General features: G+C 41.0%; 1 protein-coding gene across 26 annotated transcripts in view; it reads left to right on the top strand.

The window, feature by feature from the left end:
- TRPM3 (transient receptor potential cation channel subfamily M member 3) overlaps positions 1 to 17,164 on the top strand; it is a 904,668-nt gene that overhangs the window by 783,053 nt on the left and 104,451 nt on the right. For 22 of the 26 annotated variants that reach the window (XM_025359898.1, XM_025359896.1, XM_025359895.1 and 19 more), the window contains 2 exons: positions 14,430 to 14,530; positions 15,945 to 16,079. In XM_025359898.1, the coding sequence (XP_025215683.1) occupies positions 14,430 to 14,530; positions 15,945 to 16,079 (236 nt within the window). The remainder of the gene's footprint in view (positions 1 to 14,429; positions 14,531 to 15,944; positions 16,080 to 17,164) is intronic. The other 4 variants (XM_025359891.1, XM_025359890.1, XM_025359887.1 and 1 more) reach the window with 1 other exon arrangement.

Raw genomic sequence — 17,164 nt, 5'->3', positions numbered from 1 at the left:
TGAGACGGAGTCTCGCTCTGTCGCCCAGGCTGGAGTGCAGTGGCCGGATCTCAGCTCACTGCAAGCTCCGCCTCCCGGGTTCCCGCCATTCTCCTGCCTCAGCCTCCCGAGTAGCTGGGACTACAGGCGCCCACAACCACGCCCGGCTAATTTTTTGTATTTTTAGTAGAGACGAGGTTTCACCGTGGTCTCGATCTCCTGACCTTGTGATCCGCCCGCCTCGGCCTCCCAAAGTGCTGGGATTACAGGCGTGAGCCACCGCGCCCGGCCCTTAGCCCACTTTTTGATGACATTGTTTGTTTGTTTGTTTTTCTTGCTGATTGTCTTGAGTTCTTTGTAGATTCTGGATATTAGCCCATTGTTGGATGTATAGATAGTAAAAATTTTCTCTGATTCTGTGGGTTGTCTGTTAACTCTGCTGATTATTTCTTTTGCTGTGCAGAAGCTTTTTAGTTTAATTAAGTCCCATCTGTTTATTTTTGTTTGTGTTGCATTTACTTTTGGGTTCTTGGTCACAAAGTCTTTGCCTAAGCCAATGTCTAGAAGGATTTTTCCTATGTTATCCTCTAGAATCCTCATGGCTTCAGGTCTTAGATTTAAGTCTTTGAGCCATCTTGAGTTTATTTTTGTATAAGGTGAGAGATGAGGATCCAGTTTCACTATTCTACATATAGCTGGCCAATTATCCCTGCACTGTTTGTTGAATAGGTGTCCTTTCTCTACTTTACATTTTTGTTCGCTTTGTCAAAGATCAGTTGACTGGCTGTAAGTATTTGGGTTTATTTCTGGGTTCTCTATTCTATTCCATGGATCTGCTTACCTATTTTTATACCAGTACCATGCTGTTTTGGTGACTACGGCCTTATAGTTTGAAGTTGTGTAATGTGATGCCTCCAGATTTGTTATTTTCCTTAGCCTTGCTTTGGCTATGCAGGCTCTTTTTTCATTCCATATGAATTTGAAGATCTTTTTTTCTAGTTCTGTGAAGAATAATGGTGGTATTTTGATGGGAATTGCATTGAATTTGTAGATTGCTTCTAGCAATATGGTCATTTTCACAATATTAATTCTACTCATTCATGAGTGTGAGATGTGTTGTTTGTGTCATCTATGATTTCTTTCAGCAGTGTTTCATAGTTTTCCTTATAGAGGTCTTTCACATCCTTGGTTTGGTATATTCCTAAATATTTGTATTAGTCCATTTCCATGCTACTGATAAAGACATACCTGAGACTGGGTAATTTATAAAGAAAAAGAGGTTTAATTGACTCACGGTTCCACATAGCTGGGGAGGCCTCACAATCATGGCAGAAGACAAGGAAGACCAAAGGGACTTCTTACATGGTGGCAGGCAACAGAGAGTGAGAGCCAAACAAAAGGGGTTTCCCCTTATAAAAACATCAGATCTTGTGAGACTTATTCACTGCCACGAGAACAGTATGGGAGAAACCTCTTCCATAATTCAATTATCTCCCACCGGGTTCCTCCATAATTCAATTATCTCCCACCGGGTTCCTCCCACAACACCTGGGAATTATGGGGGCTACAATTCAATATAAGATTTGGGTGGGGACACAGCCAAACCATATCAGTCATACACACACACACACACACGCATGCATGCAGCTACTGTGAAAGCAATTGAGTTCTTTATCTGATTCTCAGCTTGGTCACTGTTGGTGTACAGCAGAGCTACTGATTTGTGTACATTAATTTTGTATCCTGAAACTTTGCCAAATTCATTTACCAGTTCTAGGAGCTTGGATGGGTCTCTAGGGTTTTCTACTTATACAATCATGTCATCTGTCAACAGTGACAGTTTGACTTCCTGTTTTCCAATCTGGATGCCTTTTCCTTCTTTCTCTTGTCTGATTGCTCTAGCTGCAACTTCTAGTACTGTGTTGAATAGAAGTGGTGACAGTGGGCATCTTTATCTTATTCCAGTTCTCAGGGGGGAATGCTTTTAATTTTTCCCTGTTCAGTAAAATGTTGGCTCTGGATTTGTCATAGATGGCTTTCATTACCTTAAGGTATATTCCTTCTATGCTGATTTTTCTGAGGGTTTTAATCATAAAATGATGCTAGATTTTGTCAAATGCTTTCTCTATGTCTATTGAAATGGTCATGTGATTTTTGCTTTTAATTCTGTTTATGTGGTGTATCACATTTATTGACTTACCTTTGTTAAACTATCCCTGCGTCCCTGGTATGAAACCCACTTGATCACGGTGGATTATCTTTTTGATACACTGTTGGATTGAGTTCGCTAGTATTTTGTTGAGGATTTTTGCTATGTTCATCAGGGATATTGGCCTGTAGTTTTCTTTTCTTGTTATGTCCTTCCCTGGTTTTGTTATTAGGCTGATACAGGCTTCATAGAATGATTTAGGGAGGATTCCCTTTCTCTGTGTTTTGAAATAGTGTCAATAGGATTGGTACCAATTCTTCTCTGAATGTTTGATAGAAATCAGCTGTGAACATCTGGTCCTGGACATTTTTATGTTGGCAATTTTTAAGTTAACATTTCAATCTAACTACTTGTTGTTGGTCTATTCAGAGATTCTATATCTTCATGGTTTAATCTAGGAGGGTTGTATATTTCCAGGAGTTTATCCATCTCCTCTAGCTTTTCTAGTTTATATGCATAAAAGAGCTCATAGTAACCTTGAATAACCTTTTGGATTTCTCTGGTATTTTATTTGTAATTGAGCTTATTTGAATCTTCTCTCTTCTTTTTTTGGTTAATTTCACTAATGGTCTATGAATTTTATTTATCTTTTCAAAGAACCAGCTTTATGTTTCATTTATCTTTTGTATTTTTGTTGTTGTTTTTATTACACTTTAAGTTCTGAAATATATGTGCAGAATGTGCAGGTTTGTTACATTGGTATACACATGCCATGGTGGTTTGCAGCACCCATCAAACCATCATCTACATTAGGTATTTCTCCTAATGCTATGCCTCTCCTAGCCCCCAACCCCCCAGCAGGCCCCAGTGTGTGATGTTCCCCTCCCTGCGTCAATGTGTTCTCATTGTTCAACTCCCACTTATAAGCAAGAACATGCGGTGTTTGGTTTTCTGTTCTTCAGTCAGTTTGCTGAGAATGATGGTTTCCAGTGTCATCCATGTCCCTGCAAAGGACATGAATTCATCCTTTGTTATGGTTGCATAGTATTCCATAGTGTATATGTGCCACATTTTCTTTATCCAGTCTATCATTGATGGGCATTTGAGTTGGTTCCAAGTCTCTGCTATTGTGAACAGCACCACAAAAAACATACGTGTACATGTGTCTTTATAGTAGAATGATTTATAATCCTTTGGGTATATACCCAGTAGTCGGATTGCTGGGTCAAATGGTATTTCTGGTTCTAGATCCTTGAGGAATCGCCACGCTGTCTTCCACAATGGTTGAACTAATTTACACTCCCACCAACAGTGTAAAAGCATTCCTATTTCTCCACATCCTCTCCAGCATCTGTTGTTTCCTGACTTTTTAATGATTGCCATTCTAACTGGCGTGAGTTGGTATCTCATTTTGGTTTTGATTTGCATTTCTCTAATGACCAGTGATGATTAACTTTTTTTCATATGTTTGTTGGCTGCATAAATGTCTTCTTCTGAGAAGTGTCTGTTCATATCCTTCACGCACTTTTTGATGGCATTGTTTTTTTCTTGTAAATCTGTTTAAGTTCTTTGTAGATTCTGGATTTGTTTCAATGTTTAGAGCTCATTTGAGCAGTTCTCGTAGTGCTGGCTTGGTAGTGGCAAATTCAGTGTTTGAAAAAGACTGTAGCTTTCCTTCATTTATGAAGCTTAGCTTCACTGGACGTAAAATTCTTGGCTGATAATTATTTTGTTTAGGGAGACTAAATATAGGACTCCAATCCCTTCTAGCTTGTAGGGTTTCTGTTGAGAAATCTATTAATCTGATAGGTTTTTCTTTATAGTTTACCTGACACTTTTGCCTCATAGCTCATAAGATTCTTTTCTTCATCTTGACTTTAGATAACCTGATGATGATGTGCCTAGGCAATGATCTTTTTGCGATGAATTTCCCAGGTGTTCTTGGAGCTTCTTGTATTTGGATGTCTAGGTCTCTAGCAGGGCTGGGAAGTTGTCCTTGATTATTCCCTCAAATGTTTTCCAAACTTTTAGATTTCTTGTCTTCCTCAGGAACAACAATTATTCTTAGGTTTAGACGTTTAACATAATCCCAAACTTCTTGGAGGCTTTGTTCATTTTTGTTTATTCTTTTGTCTTTGTCTTTGATGATTTGGTTTCATTTGAAGCTCTGAAGTTCTTTCTTCTGTTTGTTCAGTTCTGTTGCTGAGACTTTCCAGTGCATTTTGCATTTCTCTAAGTGTGTCCTTGATTTCCAGAAGTTGTGACTATTTTTTATTTATGCTATTACACTGAAGAATTTTCTTTTCAAATCCTGTATCACATTTTTTTATTTATTTAAGTTGGACTTCACCCTTCTCTTGTGCCTCCTTGATTAGCTTAATAAGTGACCTTCTGAATTCTTCTTCTGGCAATTCAGAGATTTTTTCTTGGTTTGGATCCATTGGTAGTGAGCTGGCATGATCTTTTGGGGGTGTTAAAGAACACTGTTTTGTCATATTACCAGAATTTTTTTTCTGGTTTCTTCTCATTTGGGTAGACTATGTCAGAGGGAAGATCTGGGTCTCAAGGGCTGCTGTTCAGATTATTTTTTTCCAATGGGGCTCTCCCCTAATGTGATATTCTCCCCCTTCCCCTAGGAATGGGGCTTCCTGAGAGCCAAATCGCAGTGATTGTTTTTGCTCTTCTGGACCTGGCCACCCAGCAGAGCTACTGAGCTCTGGGCTGGTACTGGGGAATATCTGCAAGGAGTCCTGTGATGTGATCGCCTTCAGGTCTTGCAACCATGGGTACCAGCACCTGCTCTGGTAGAGGTAGCAGGGGAGTGAAGTGGACTCTGAGTGTCCTTGGTCGTGTTTCTGTTTAGTGCCCTGCTTTTGTGTTGGTTGGCCTCCAACCAGGAGGTGGCGCTATCAAAAGCTCATCAACTGTGGTCCTATAGGGAGGACGCAAGCTTGCCCTAGGGACGCCTGGTTAAGTATTCAGGTTTCTCAGGCAGTGGGCAGGACCATAGAGCTCCCAAGAGATTCTGACCTTTGTCCTGAGCTACCAGGGTGGATAGAGAAAGACCACCAGGTGGGGGCAGGGATAGGAGTGTCTGAGCTAAGTCTCTCCTTGGGCAGGGCTTGCTGTGGCTGCTGTGGGGGATGGGGGTGTGGTTCCCAGTCCAATGGAGTTACATTCCAAGGGGTATTATGGTTACCTCTACTGAGTCATACAGGTCACCGGGGAAGTGAGGGAAAACCAGCAGTCACAGGCCTCACCCTGCTCCCACACAGTCCATAGTCCTAAAGGCCAGTCTCACTCCCACCATGCCCCCACAACAGCATCAAGTCTATTTCCAGACATCCAGTGACCAGGGCTGAGAACTTGCCCCAGACCACTAGCCTCCCCATTGAGAAACCAAGCAGACTCAGTTTTTCAGCCTCACAGGGAACCTGCAGCAGTGATCCATTTCCTTCAAAGGGTCTGTGGATTCCCTCAGCTTTCCTGGTATGTTCCTGAGGTAGTTCTTGGAGCAAAAGTTCATGATGTGAGTCTCCACACACTGCTCTATTTGTCCAAGCAGGGGCTGCAAGCCCCCTGACTCCTACCCACTGTATCTTCCTTAATTTCAGATGGATGGGTTTTCATTGACCGAGCCCTATTGCATTTAGTTGCAACATTTACAAATAAAGTATATTTGTGGAAATGAATCAAATCCCTAGGAAGAATATTTAATCCAGACAAAATTATTTAGATAAGACAAAAAAAATCCAAAGACCACAACAAGAAGAAGTGTTCCTCAACATTGTTACAGGGAGGGGTGGCATTATCCTGTATATCGTAAAGTCATGACACTACTGTGAACATGGCAAGGTTGGCAAATCCTGTTCCCTCCCCATCCTAGTCCATCAAGCAAGACCATACTTATACTATCCATATCAGATAAGACACCTGACTTTTTTTCTTTAACAACTCTCCCAAGGAGGATCCACAGCCTTCATTTACAACCCATTGAAGTGTTTAGCAACTCTCAAGGCGTTTTTTGAAAAATATTCCCCCAGCACTGATGCTGAAATCCCCAAACAACTATTTCCTGCAACATGTAATCATTAAGGCCATGACATGCTTGTGATGTCTTACCTCAAGTGGTCCCTGATTCTGATCTGCAACTCCCTCATCATTTAAGCTGTATCCTCTAATACACTGCCCACGTTCCTCCATTCTCTCCAAGTCCCCATTCTCACCTTCAGCAGATGGTATCCCCTGTTACTACTTATAATATTCAGTCTCAGCCAAGCTTCCTTCCTATCATTCTTTTCCATTCACGAATATTAGTTTATTCACTCACGCTCTTTGCTTTTCCTCCTCTCTCTGAAGACCTCTCTTCTTGGCTAAACGCAAATCCTCCCTGGCCTCCATTCTCTAGGATCTCATCTATCATGTACTTACTCTTTCCTTTTACACTTTCACTGTTTCCCTTTCCAAGGGCTTTTCCGCTTTCTGCTATAAGCACATTGAAGGCCCTCATCAACCTAAGAAGTCCTTGGCTACTCTCCACCAAGCCCTGCAAGGTAGCATCTAACCTTTCCCCTCTTAACCAGCAAACTCTGAGAGGTAGTCAGCCTTCCTACAACCTTCCTCACCTCCAGCACTCTAAATTCTTGACTCACTCACTCACTCTGCAAACTCTTGCATCCCAGCTTCTACCCCACCAAATGTATTCACACAGCTTTCCATACTCCTGAAGATTCCAAATGGTCTACTAACCCCAGTAATCATCTTCCTGAACCTCTCAGTCACTTTGGCAGTGTTGATTTTATCCACTTCTTCCTGCAACTATTTTCTACTTTGAGGGGAAACCACAGTTTAAAGCCTAATTCTATGAGTTACTCTGCCTCTCTGAGCCTATTTTCCAATTAGCAAAGTGGGAATAGATACTCACTGTATAGATTTTTTGTGAGCATTAAATGAGATCATACATGTAATATGCCCAGCATGTAATTGGCTGTCACTGTAAGATGAAAACTCTATTTATTTTTACTTTTCCTTGGTGTCAAAGTTCCTGAGTATTCTGCCTTTCTGACCACTCCTTTGTCTTCTTCATTAAATATCCTTATTTCTTCACTTCACCTTCCACCAAACTTATAAAGTCCCATGGTTTCAAATATCATGTCTACGTGAATAACCTCTAGGTCTGCCTCCAACCCTGGCTTCCCTCCCTGCCCACCCCTTTCTGATTGCCTACTGGACCACTCCCTCCGGTGTCACTTAGCACTTCAAATTCAATCAAATTAACTGTCTTAAAAATATAATAATAATAATAATATAAACAAAGTAATCATCTTTCCTCCAAAACCTGATTTCTACCTGATTTTCCTATTTCTGTTCATATAATCTTTTCAATTATCTAGGTTCAAAGCCTCCTCCAAATTCCTCCCTTTGTCCAAGAAAATGCTTGCCAATTCTGAGCATTTTTTGCCTCCATAATATCTGTCCTGTCAATCCCATGTTGATCTATTCATTTTCCTCCTTGCTCAGCAACATTAGGCCTTCAGGATTTTTTCTTTGATTTATTGCAGTGGCCTCTGAAGGGTCTTCCTCCTTCCTATTGAGCACATTCCTGTCCATTCCCAATATTTCAGTTAAAGAAATAATAATAATACTAACGCAAAGCTTTGATCAAGACACTCTTCTACCTATAAAATCCTTCACAACTTCCAATGTAGACATGACTACCTGAATTCATCCTTCTCTTCTTCTCCTGGAAAGCTTCAAGAAATAGTAAAGAAAAAAGAAAGAAAAACAATCAGACTGCATTTTTGGTGAAGCTAGGAACTATATTCCAAAATGTTTGTATATGCAGGATCTATGCGGGAGGAAGGAGGAAGGGGTGAAAGCAGAGGAGATAGAAATTAACAGTGGCAAATTTAGACTCTGTTAATTTAGACTCTGCTCCCTGGGAGCACTTAACATTTCCCAGTAGGAAACACACTCAGTGTACCAGCATCCCAGGGGTGACATGCGAAGTCTATAAATATGTGTGAATGGAGAACGATTAGGTTGTGGGCTTGAAGATGATTCACACTCGATGTTCAGTGATGTTCATATGAAAGAATGAAAGCTTATCTTATAAAAGAGAGAAATCCCTCAAAACAACTCCTCCAGCTAATAAGAAGACACTCATTCCAAGAATCCATGACTGTGTAACCATGAACAACCTGTACCATGAACAACTAAGTTTTGCTTAATTTAGAAAACAATCTACACTGTTCTTTTTGCAGATTCACACTATATGTTCTCTAGATGACTTGTTTTCACATGTAACCAAGATGTGAAAAAGACCCTAACACAAAATAAAATACTTTAACTCAAAAAAAAAAAAAAGAAAGAAATTAACAGTGGCAGTTCTCACAAAGGGCCAACAAAAATATTATTCCTGGATGTGAGTAACACCCCAACATGCAACGTTCTCTCCTTTGTCTGGAACAGCACGTGCAAAAACAAGAGTGAGTTGGATGGTGGCAGGGGGCCCTCCTGTCCCTGACTTAGTACACAGAAATAGAGGCGGTGGGCCACGTATTGAATTATGCAGATAAGCCGTGCTTGCAGGAGGGAGTTTGACATTGTAGTGGATTAGAAGGAAGCCTTCCAGTTGTGATCATTAATAACGAGCCTGAAATGCTATCCTGGGCCCGTTGTAATGCAACTCATTAAATGATAAATAATAAAAAAGGGATTAGCATAGACTGTGTACAGAGATATTCTAAGAAAGAATAACAAAAGGGCAAAATCTATTAACAGAGGAATAATACTCTTTATAGAAATGTTTCTCGGTAGTCAGAAGTCTAAGTTTCAAAAACACTAAATAAATTTTTCCCCTTTTTATGTGTCTGCTTGATCAGTATTAAACTGCTATGGCTAAAGTTTTACAGAACTATATAATCTGAACATTGGTCTCTTTGTACGCATCTTTTCTATACTGCAGATCTTCATTCACTTTCATATGTGTATCATTTTTATTGTCATGTTACTTTTGTTCAATAAAAACTTTGTGATAAAAAGTGGAGAAAAATTTTTCTGAGGAACAGATGAACATTATGAATAAATAGGTATCATAACATTTAAAAATGTTTAAACTTATTGAAGCACTCATCTATGAAGAAATACTTAAAGGTTGAAATACCAAAATTCAGGTAAGAGTCGATAAGGCAGCAAAAGGAGATAAAGTATGAATAGCACACAGGAATGAAGTGTGGGGGAATCATCACAGAATTGCAGATGAAATGAGAAATGGCGCAAGATCAAATATACATTGTGAAAAACCCAGTGCAGGACACAGAGGATAGAAATGTGAACAAAAATGAAATGAAGTGGCAATAAAGAGTTCATTGGGATTAAAGAGAAATTATATGACAGAAAGTGGAGATCCAACAAAAGCATAACTGGTCTCTAAAGAAGGAAACCAAAATAATGAATTAAAACAAATTTTTAAAATATAATTACAGAATTTAAAATATAATTTAGCTATGTTTTCATTTTTAAAAAATATTAAACTTGATCTAGATATTGAAAGAGTCACCTTATGCCAGGAAGAACTGACCTGCAATCGCCAATGCCCAGAAAGATCCTCATAAAGTTACTAAACTTCACAGAAAAAGAAAGGATACCCTGGGCCTCCAGGCAAAATGATCAAGTCTTTTATGAGGGGGAAAATTGAGCTGGCCTTAGACTTTCTTTTTCTTCTTTCAACTTTTTAGATTCGGGGGTACATGTGCAGGTTTGTTACATGGGAAAATTGCATGTCCCTGGGGTTTTGTGTACAAACTATTTCATCATCCAGGTAGCAGTGAGCATAGTACTCAATGATTAATTTTTCAGTCTTCACCCTCCTCCCACCCTCCACCCTCAAGTAAGTCCCAGTGTCTCTTGTTCTCCCCTTTGTGTCCATGTGTACTCAGTGTTTAGCATCCACTTATAATTGAGAACACTGATATTTGGCTTTCTGTTTCTGTGTTAATTTGCTTAGAATAATGGCCTGCAGCTGCATCCATGTTGCTGCAAAGGACATGATTTCATTCTTTTTTAAGGCTGTGTAATATTCCATGGTGTATATATACCACATTTTCTTTATCCAATTCACCATTAATGGGCAGAGTTGATTCCATGTCTTTGCTATTGCAAAAAGTGCTGTGGTTAAAATACATGTGCATGTGTCTTTATGGTAGAATAATTAATATTCCTTTGAGTATATACCCAGTAATGGGATTACTGGGTTGAATGGTAGTTCTAAGTTCTTTGAGATAGCTCTGGACAGCTTTCCACAGGAGCTGAACGAATTTACATTCCCATTACATTATAATAATGCTTATTATAGCAGTATACAAGCATTCCCTTTTCTCTACAACCTCACCAAACTCTGTTATTTTTTTGACTTTTTAGTGCTAGCCATTCTGAATGGCGTGAGATAGTATCTCATTTTGGCTTTGATTTGCATTTCTCTAATGATTAGTGATATTGAACATTTTTTCCCATGATTATTGGCCACATGTATATACTTCTTTTAAGAAGTATCTGTGAAGCTGGGTGTGGTGACTCACACCTGTAATCCCAGCACTTTAGGAGGCCGAGGCTGGCAGATTGCTTGAGGTCAGGAGTTCAAGACCAGCTTGGCCAACATGGCAAAACAGTGTCTCTCCTAAAAATGCAAAAATTAGCCAGGCATGGTGGTGGACACCTGTAACCCCAGCTACTCAGGAGGCTGAGGCAAGAGAATTGCTTGAACCCGGGAGGCAGAGGTTGCAGTCAGCTGAGATCGACCCATTCCATTCCAGCCTGGGTGACAGAGTGAGACTCCATCTCAAAAAAAAAAAAAAAAAGTGTCTGTTTATGTCTTTTGCCCATTTTTAAATGAGGTTATTTTTACTTGTTAATTTGCTTAAGTTCCTTATATATTCTGGATATTAGACCTTTGTTGGATGTATAATTTGCAAATATTTTCTCCTATTCTTTAGGTTGTCCATTTACTCTGTTGATAGTTTATTTTGTTGTACAGAAGCTCCTTAGGTTAATTAGGTCTCACTTGTCTAATTTGGTTTTGTTGCAATTGCTTTTGGAGTCTTTGTTGTGAAATCTGTGCCAGGTGCTATGTCCCAAAATGATATGTCCTAGGTTTTCTCTTGGGATTTTCATAGTTTAGGTTTTATATTTAAGCCTTTAATCCATCTTGAGTTGATTCTTGTATGTAGTGAAAGGAAAGGGTCCAGTTTCAATCTTCTGCATATGGCTAACCAGTTATCCCAGCTCCATTTACTGAATAGGGAGTCCTTGCCCTATTTCTTGCTAGTGTTGACTTTGTGAAAGATCTGATTCTTGTAGGTATGTGGCTTTGTTTCTGGGTTCTCTAACCTGTTCCATTGGTTTATGTGTCTTTTTTTGTACTAGTATGATGCTGGTTTTGTTATTTTAGCCTTGTGGTATAGTTTGAAGTCAGGTAGTGTGATGCCTCCAGCTTTGTTCTTTTTGCTTAGGATGCTTTGGCTCTTCAGGCTTTTTTTGGGTTGCATATGAATTTTAGAATAGGTTTTCCTTTTCTTTTTTTCTGAGATGTGATTTCACACTGATGCCCAGGCTGCCATGATCATGGTTCACTGAAGCCTCGACCTCCCAGGCTCAAGTGATCCTCCCATCTCGGCCTCCCAAGTAGCTGGGACCACAGGTACATGCCACCATGCCTGTCTACTATTTTGTATTACTTATTGAGATGAGGTCTCCCTGTGTTGCCCAGGATAGTCTCAAACTCCTGGGCTCAAGTGATCTTCCTGCCTCTGTCTCCAAAAATGCTGGGAATACAGGCATAAGCCACCATACCTGGCCAGTTTTTTCTAATTCTATGAAAAATTACACTGGTAATTTGATACCACTGTATCAAATTCTTGGGACCCAAGAACCTGTGTCTTAAAAAGTTCTCCGAGTTGTACTTACGCATGCTAAAATTTGAGAAGTATTCACTTAGCAAATATTTTTTGCCTAATGTATAATGTCAGTATCTCGGAGCCCAGAGGGAAGAGGCGAGGGTAAGCAGGAAAGGAGGCACGCAGCGCAGTAGTTCCCAGCCTCTGCTGCATATTGGAAGCACCTGGAGAGCTTTAAAAATATCCACGCCTGGATCCCATCCCAAGCAACATGATTTAATCGGTATGGGATGCACCCTGAGAAAGCTTCCCAGGTGATTCTAATGTGCAGCAAAGTTTGGGAATCACTGATCTGAGTTAACCACCAGGAACCCTGCCCCTGTCCTCATTGTTTCTGGCCTTGACTGCTGGCGAACCCAGAGGAGTGAACAGCATACACATTTGCTGTCTTTCTTTCCCAAACATCAGAAGCAGCAATGTTATGAAGAAGAATTCTCCGGATCTGACTCTCACCTCTGGTTTGATGAATACTTGTTCCACTTACCCTGTTAGTAGCTGTTTTATCTTTGACTATGCCACCTCCCTGGATCTCAGTAGTCTCATGTGTTTCAGTGAGACAGGAGACAATAAGACCCAGTCCCCAGATTAACTGGGATGTTACATATGACATGCGGAAGTGCCTAATACTTTGCCCAGCACATGTTTGATGTTTAAAAACCCTGAGCCAAGGAAGATTGTCTCTTTATCCTCCTCCCTGATCATGAAATATCCAGCAGCATGAAGCTGGGCAAATATTTAGGGGTGTCTCTTCTTCAGTGCACTAAGGGTGTTGGTGAATTGTGAAAAACCTGTTTACACATGAATTCACTTATACAATCTCATTTCAGTCTCACACCCCAGCCACGCAAACTGGATAATATTTATTGCCTCCATTTCACAGATGATCCACAGTGGCTGAGAGGAGTCCATGCAGCCACAGGGACTCTCACTTGGACCTCCTGCCTGGAGCCTAATGTTCCTTTAGTTACTGCACTGCCTCCATTTCCAGCTTCCCCTCCAGCTGCTTGGCAGGCTGCCTCTATGGGCAGGATGCATTCACCTAGGCGAGATCTGGGCTGATAGAACTTCCTGTGATGATAGAAATGTTCTATATCTGTGCTTTCCAGTTCAATAGTTACTAGCCACATGGAACTATTAAGTTGTTAAAATGTGGCTAGCCTGACTGAGGAATTATAACTTTAATTTTCTTTAATTTTAATTAATTTAAACTTAGCCACCTGTGAACCGCATGGCTCTAGAGACAGAATCTGGAGAAAAATGAGAACCTGAGAAATAGTTCCAATGGCTTCTACCCACAAATCAAAGTAAACCTAAGCCACTGGTTTGCCTCTCTGTTAAAAGACCTTCCTAACTCTTTTTCAGGAAAATGGCAAGTTGGTACACTAGTTGATGAGAGCACCCTTCCCATGCAAAATACTATTCAAGGGATGCCTTGAAACTGGTGATTGGCCAGCAGAAGCAAAATGTGTGGTAGAGCAGAGCTTCTCGAAATTGAGAGTGCACACAAGTCATCTGGGATCTTGTGAAAGCACAGATTCTGGTTTAGTAGGTCTGGGACAGGGCCTGAGGCTTGCATTTCTAACAAGTGCCAGGGTGCTGCTGCTGCAGCTGCTCTGTGAACCACACTTTGCCTAGCCAGACCGTAGAGCAGTGCTGTCCACCAGGCCAGTTTTGCTCCCTTCACACACGGGGGCATTTGGCAATGTCTGAATACATTTTTGAGCATCACGTCTGGGAGGATGGGGATGGGAAGTGCTATTGACATCTACTGGGTTCAGTCAAAGTGTGCTATTAATAATCTACAATGAACTTGTATGCATGCATCAAAATATCACATGCACACCATAAACATGTACAAGTATTATATATCAAAAAAGCATGGAGCTTCAAAGACCTTCTTTTTAAAAGCTAACACGGTGAAACCCCGTCTCTACTAAAAAATACAAAAAACTAGCCAGGCGAGGTGGCGGGCGCCTGTAGTCCCAGCTACTCGGGAGGCTGAGGCAGGAGAATGGCATAAACCCAGGAGGCGGAGCTTGCAGTGAGCTGAGATCCGGCCACTGCACCCCAGCCTGGGCGACAGTGCGAGACTCCGTCTCAAAAAAAAAAAAAAAAAAAAAAAGTTAAAAAAAATTTGTAATAATAATCTACAATATACAGGAGAGCCCTGTGACAAAGAGTTACCCAAAATGTCAATAACACCAAGTTTCAGAAACCTGCTGGATAGCCAAGTCGGTTCTTCAGGAATAGGGGCATTAATGGCAGAGGGATGGAGCAGGTGCTCTTGGTGTAATAACTGATCGTTGTTTTCTCTCTTCCACTCTTTTCTCCCACTTGTCCTCACACAGGAGCCAATGCCTCGGCCCCAGACCAACTGAGCTTAGCTTTAGCCTGGAACAGAGTTGACATCGCTCGCAGCCAGATCTTTATTTACGGGCAACAGTGGCCGGTAGAGTATATGTCGTCACCCGTGAAAAGCCCACTTTGGTTGGGCAAGGGTATTTGTTTAAGGAGCCTCTGAGATGGTCTCAGAAAACGATTGCCTTTTCTTTAAGATGGAACGTGTTCCTTGGCAGCCAAGTCCCTGTCCTGGGCTCCTTTTCTCATATTTAGGAAAGCACCGCCATCTAGTGGAAATTTCAACTGAACACAACTCCAAATATTTCCATCTCTGTGAGTTGTCTTTAATAGCAATTTTCAGCTGCAAATGATGCCATTTATTTGAATACATCTGAAAAAAATATAAGACAAAGCTGTATTAAAATTAAGGAAGGGGTAGAATTATTAATTTGCTTCTGATTGTCTTTGATAGAGGCAAAGGGAAGAGGTTGCTGCCCAAGTGGTGGCAGCCCCCGCTGGTTTATGGCTGGGTCACACCTCAGGATGCAGAATTAGCAGGCCTCCCTGTGCAGGCACCATCTGGTCCTGGTAGCTGAGCACAGGTCCTCCCTATTTGCAAAGAACAACATGAGGAAACCAATGCTTTATATAACTGTTCTTGGTTTGCTTCCCTCAATTGACTCTACCAAAAATAAAAATTTGAGAGATTGGCCATCAGGTGGTATATGTATGCGTCCACAGGAGGCAGCCCAGCAGCCTGAAACTTGATGTCTGTGCCTGGAATCACAGCACTCACTGGCAGGCCTTATCTTACTACTTCCTTTCCCCTAGAGAGTCTCTGCCTGGGCTTGAGCCCTGTCTTCACTCAGTGCTGGTGGATTGCTAACATGGAAAGATTTGTTAGAGTCTAGACCCTGCGACATTTTTGTGAAATGAATTGAATAAAAATCTAAGCCACTGGCAAATCCAGAAAGTAGGCTGGTTGTTCTGCTTTGTTCTGTTTTGTTTTGTTTTGTTTTTCAGTTCAGTGACATCTTTGTGGTCTTGCTTCCACACAGAGACCCAGCATTGATTTAGGGCCTTTGGTCTGTTGACTTGGGACCCTCCTCTCAAGTCGGCCTGTGGTCTCCCTCAGAGCCTAAGGATAACAAAAATGAAGACAGCAAAGTACCCCCTTTGACACTTCACTGGTGTTGAGACGTTTGATCAGATAATTGCAAGGGGAAAAACCTTGTGAACACTTGCACCTTCTTGAGATCCAGAACAAGAGATTCAGGGAAGAAATAGTTTTTTGGAACTAGAAATGCTTGACTTTTATTTGCAAAGACAGGCCCCCAAACATGGGAGGGGTTGTAGCTGTCCCAAAAGTGAATCTGTGAACAGTCTTGCTAGCATGTTCTTAGATGTGATGAAGGTTTACCAGATGTCAAAGGCCTCCCTTTCTAAGCTATTCAAGTGAGCACTAAAGAACTGCAGTCCTAGATAGACCCTGGGGCAGACTAACTCAGTGACTTGGTTTGCAGGTGGGATCTCTGGAGCAAGCCATGTTGGATGCCTTAGTTCTGGACAGAGTGGATTTTGTGAAATTACTCATAGAGAATGGAGTAAGCATGCACCGTTTTCTCACCATCTCCAGACTAGAGGAATTGTACAATACGGTAGGGCCAAACTAAGGCACTTTTTATTTTCTTTTTTGTTCGTTTGTTTTACCTCCTCCTGCCCCCCATATGCCTGTGATTCTCTTCCCTTCTCCTCTCCAAATGCATGGTTCATTGATCATAAATACTCCCTTAGACCTACATAGATGACAAACACCAAGTCACCAAGATTCCGCTTGTTTTAATTGCTCAGTTGTCAGCATCTAAGGCAAAAAGTTGTGTGATAACCTGAGTGTGTCATTCTCATATTCTTACACAAAACCACAAGGCTCTGGAAATGAGAACACAGTTTGTTCTGTAAGGCCAGAGGGTGTTAGAGGCAATTAGCAAAGGAGGATTGATTTAACTCTAAGCATCAAAAAAGGCCAATTAAGTATCCTACACCATTTTGTTATCCTCAGAGCTATGAAGTTCATTCTTCATAGTTCAGCTATAAAATGGAATAAAAGGTAAAATATCTCTTTGGAGTTACTCAAAAATTTGGGGTTTGTTTGTTTGTTTGTTTTTTAAACTTAGTAATTATTTGGTAATTTACTCACTAGGGATACCAAGGAGTAATCATAGGTAAAACTACTGTTGATGAAGTTATTGAGAGCGTTCACACTAGTTAAGTGCATTGGCTCTGAGCTCGTACTAAAATCCAGTGAAGTTTAAAGAGCAGAAATTTTTCCCCCATTTAACAAATGAGGAAACTGAGGCTGTCTTCGTCCATTTGTACTACAGTAACAAGATACCTGAGACTCAGTAATTTATAAACAACAGAAATTTATTTCTCTGGGTTCTGGAGGCCGGAGAGTCTAAAATCAAGGCTCTGGAAAGTTCGGTGTCTCGCAAAAGCTGCTTTTCGCTTCCAAAATGGCACCTTGTTTTTGCGTTCTCCAGAAGGGACAAACACTGTGTCCTCACAAGGCTGAAGAGACAGAGGGCAAAAGGCCTGAATGTTGTGTGAAGCTTCTCTTATAATGGCCTTAATCCCCCTTACAGAGGAGGAACCCTCAGGACCTGATCACCTCCCAAAGACCCCACTTCTTTTCTATTATTATTATTATACTTTAAGTTCTTGCCGGGCGCGGTGGCTCAAGCCT

Source organism: Theropithecus gelada, chromosome 15, assembly GCF_003255815.1.
Source record: "Theropithecus gelada isolate Dixy chromosome 15, Tgel_1.0, whole genome shotgun sequence".
Lineage (NCBI taxonomy): Eukaryota > Metazoa > Chordata > Mammalia > Primates > Cercopithecidae > Theropithecus > Theropithecus gelada.
Note: the sequence above shows the minus strand (reverse complement) of the source record. Positions and strands in the feature narration are given on the sequence as shown.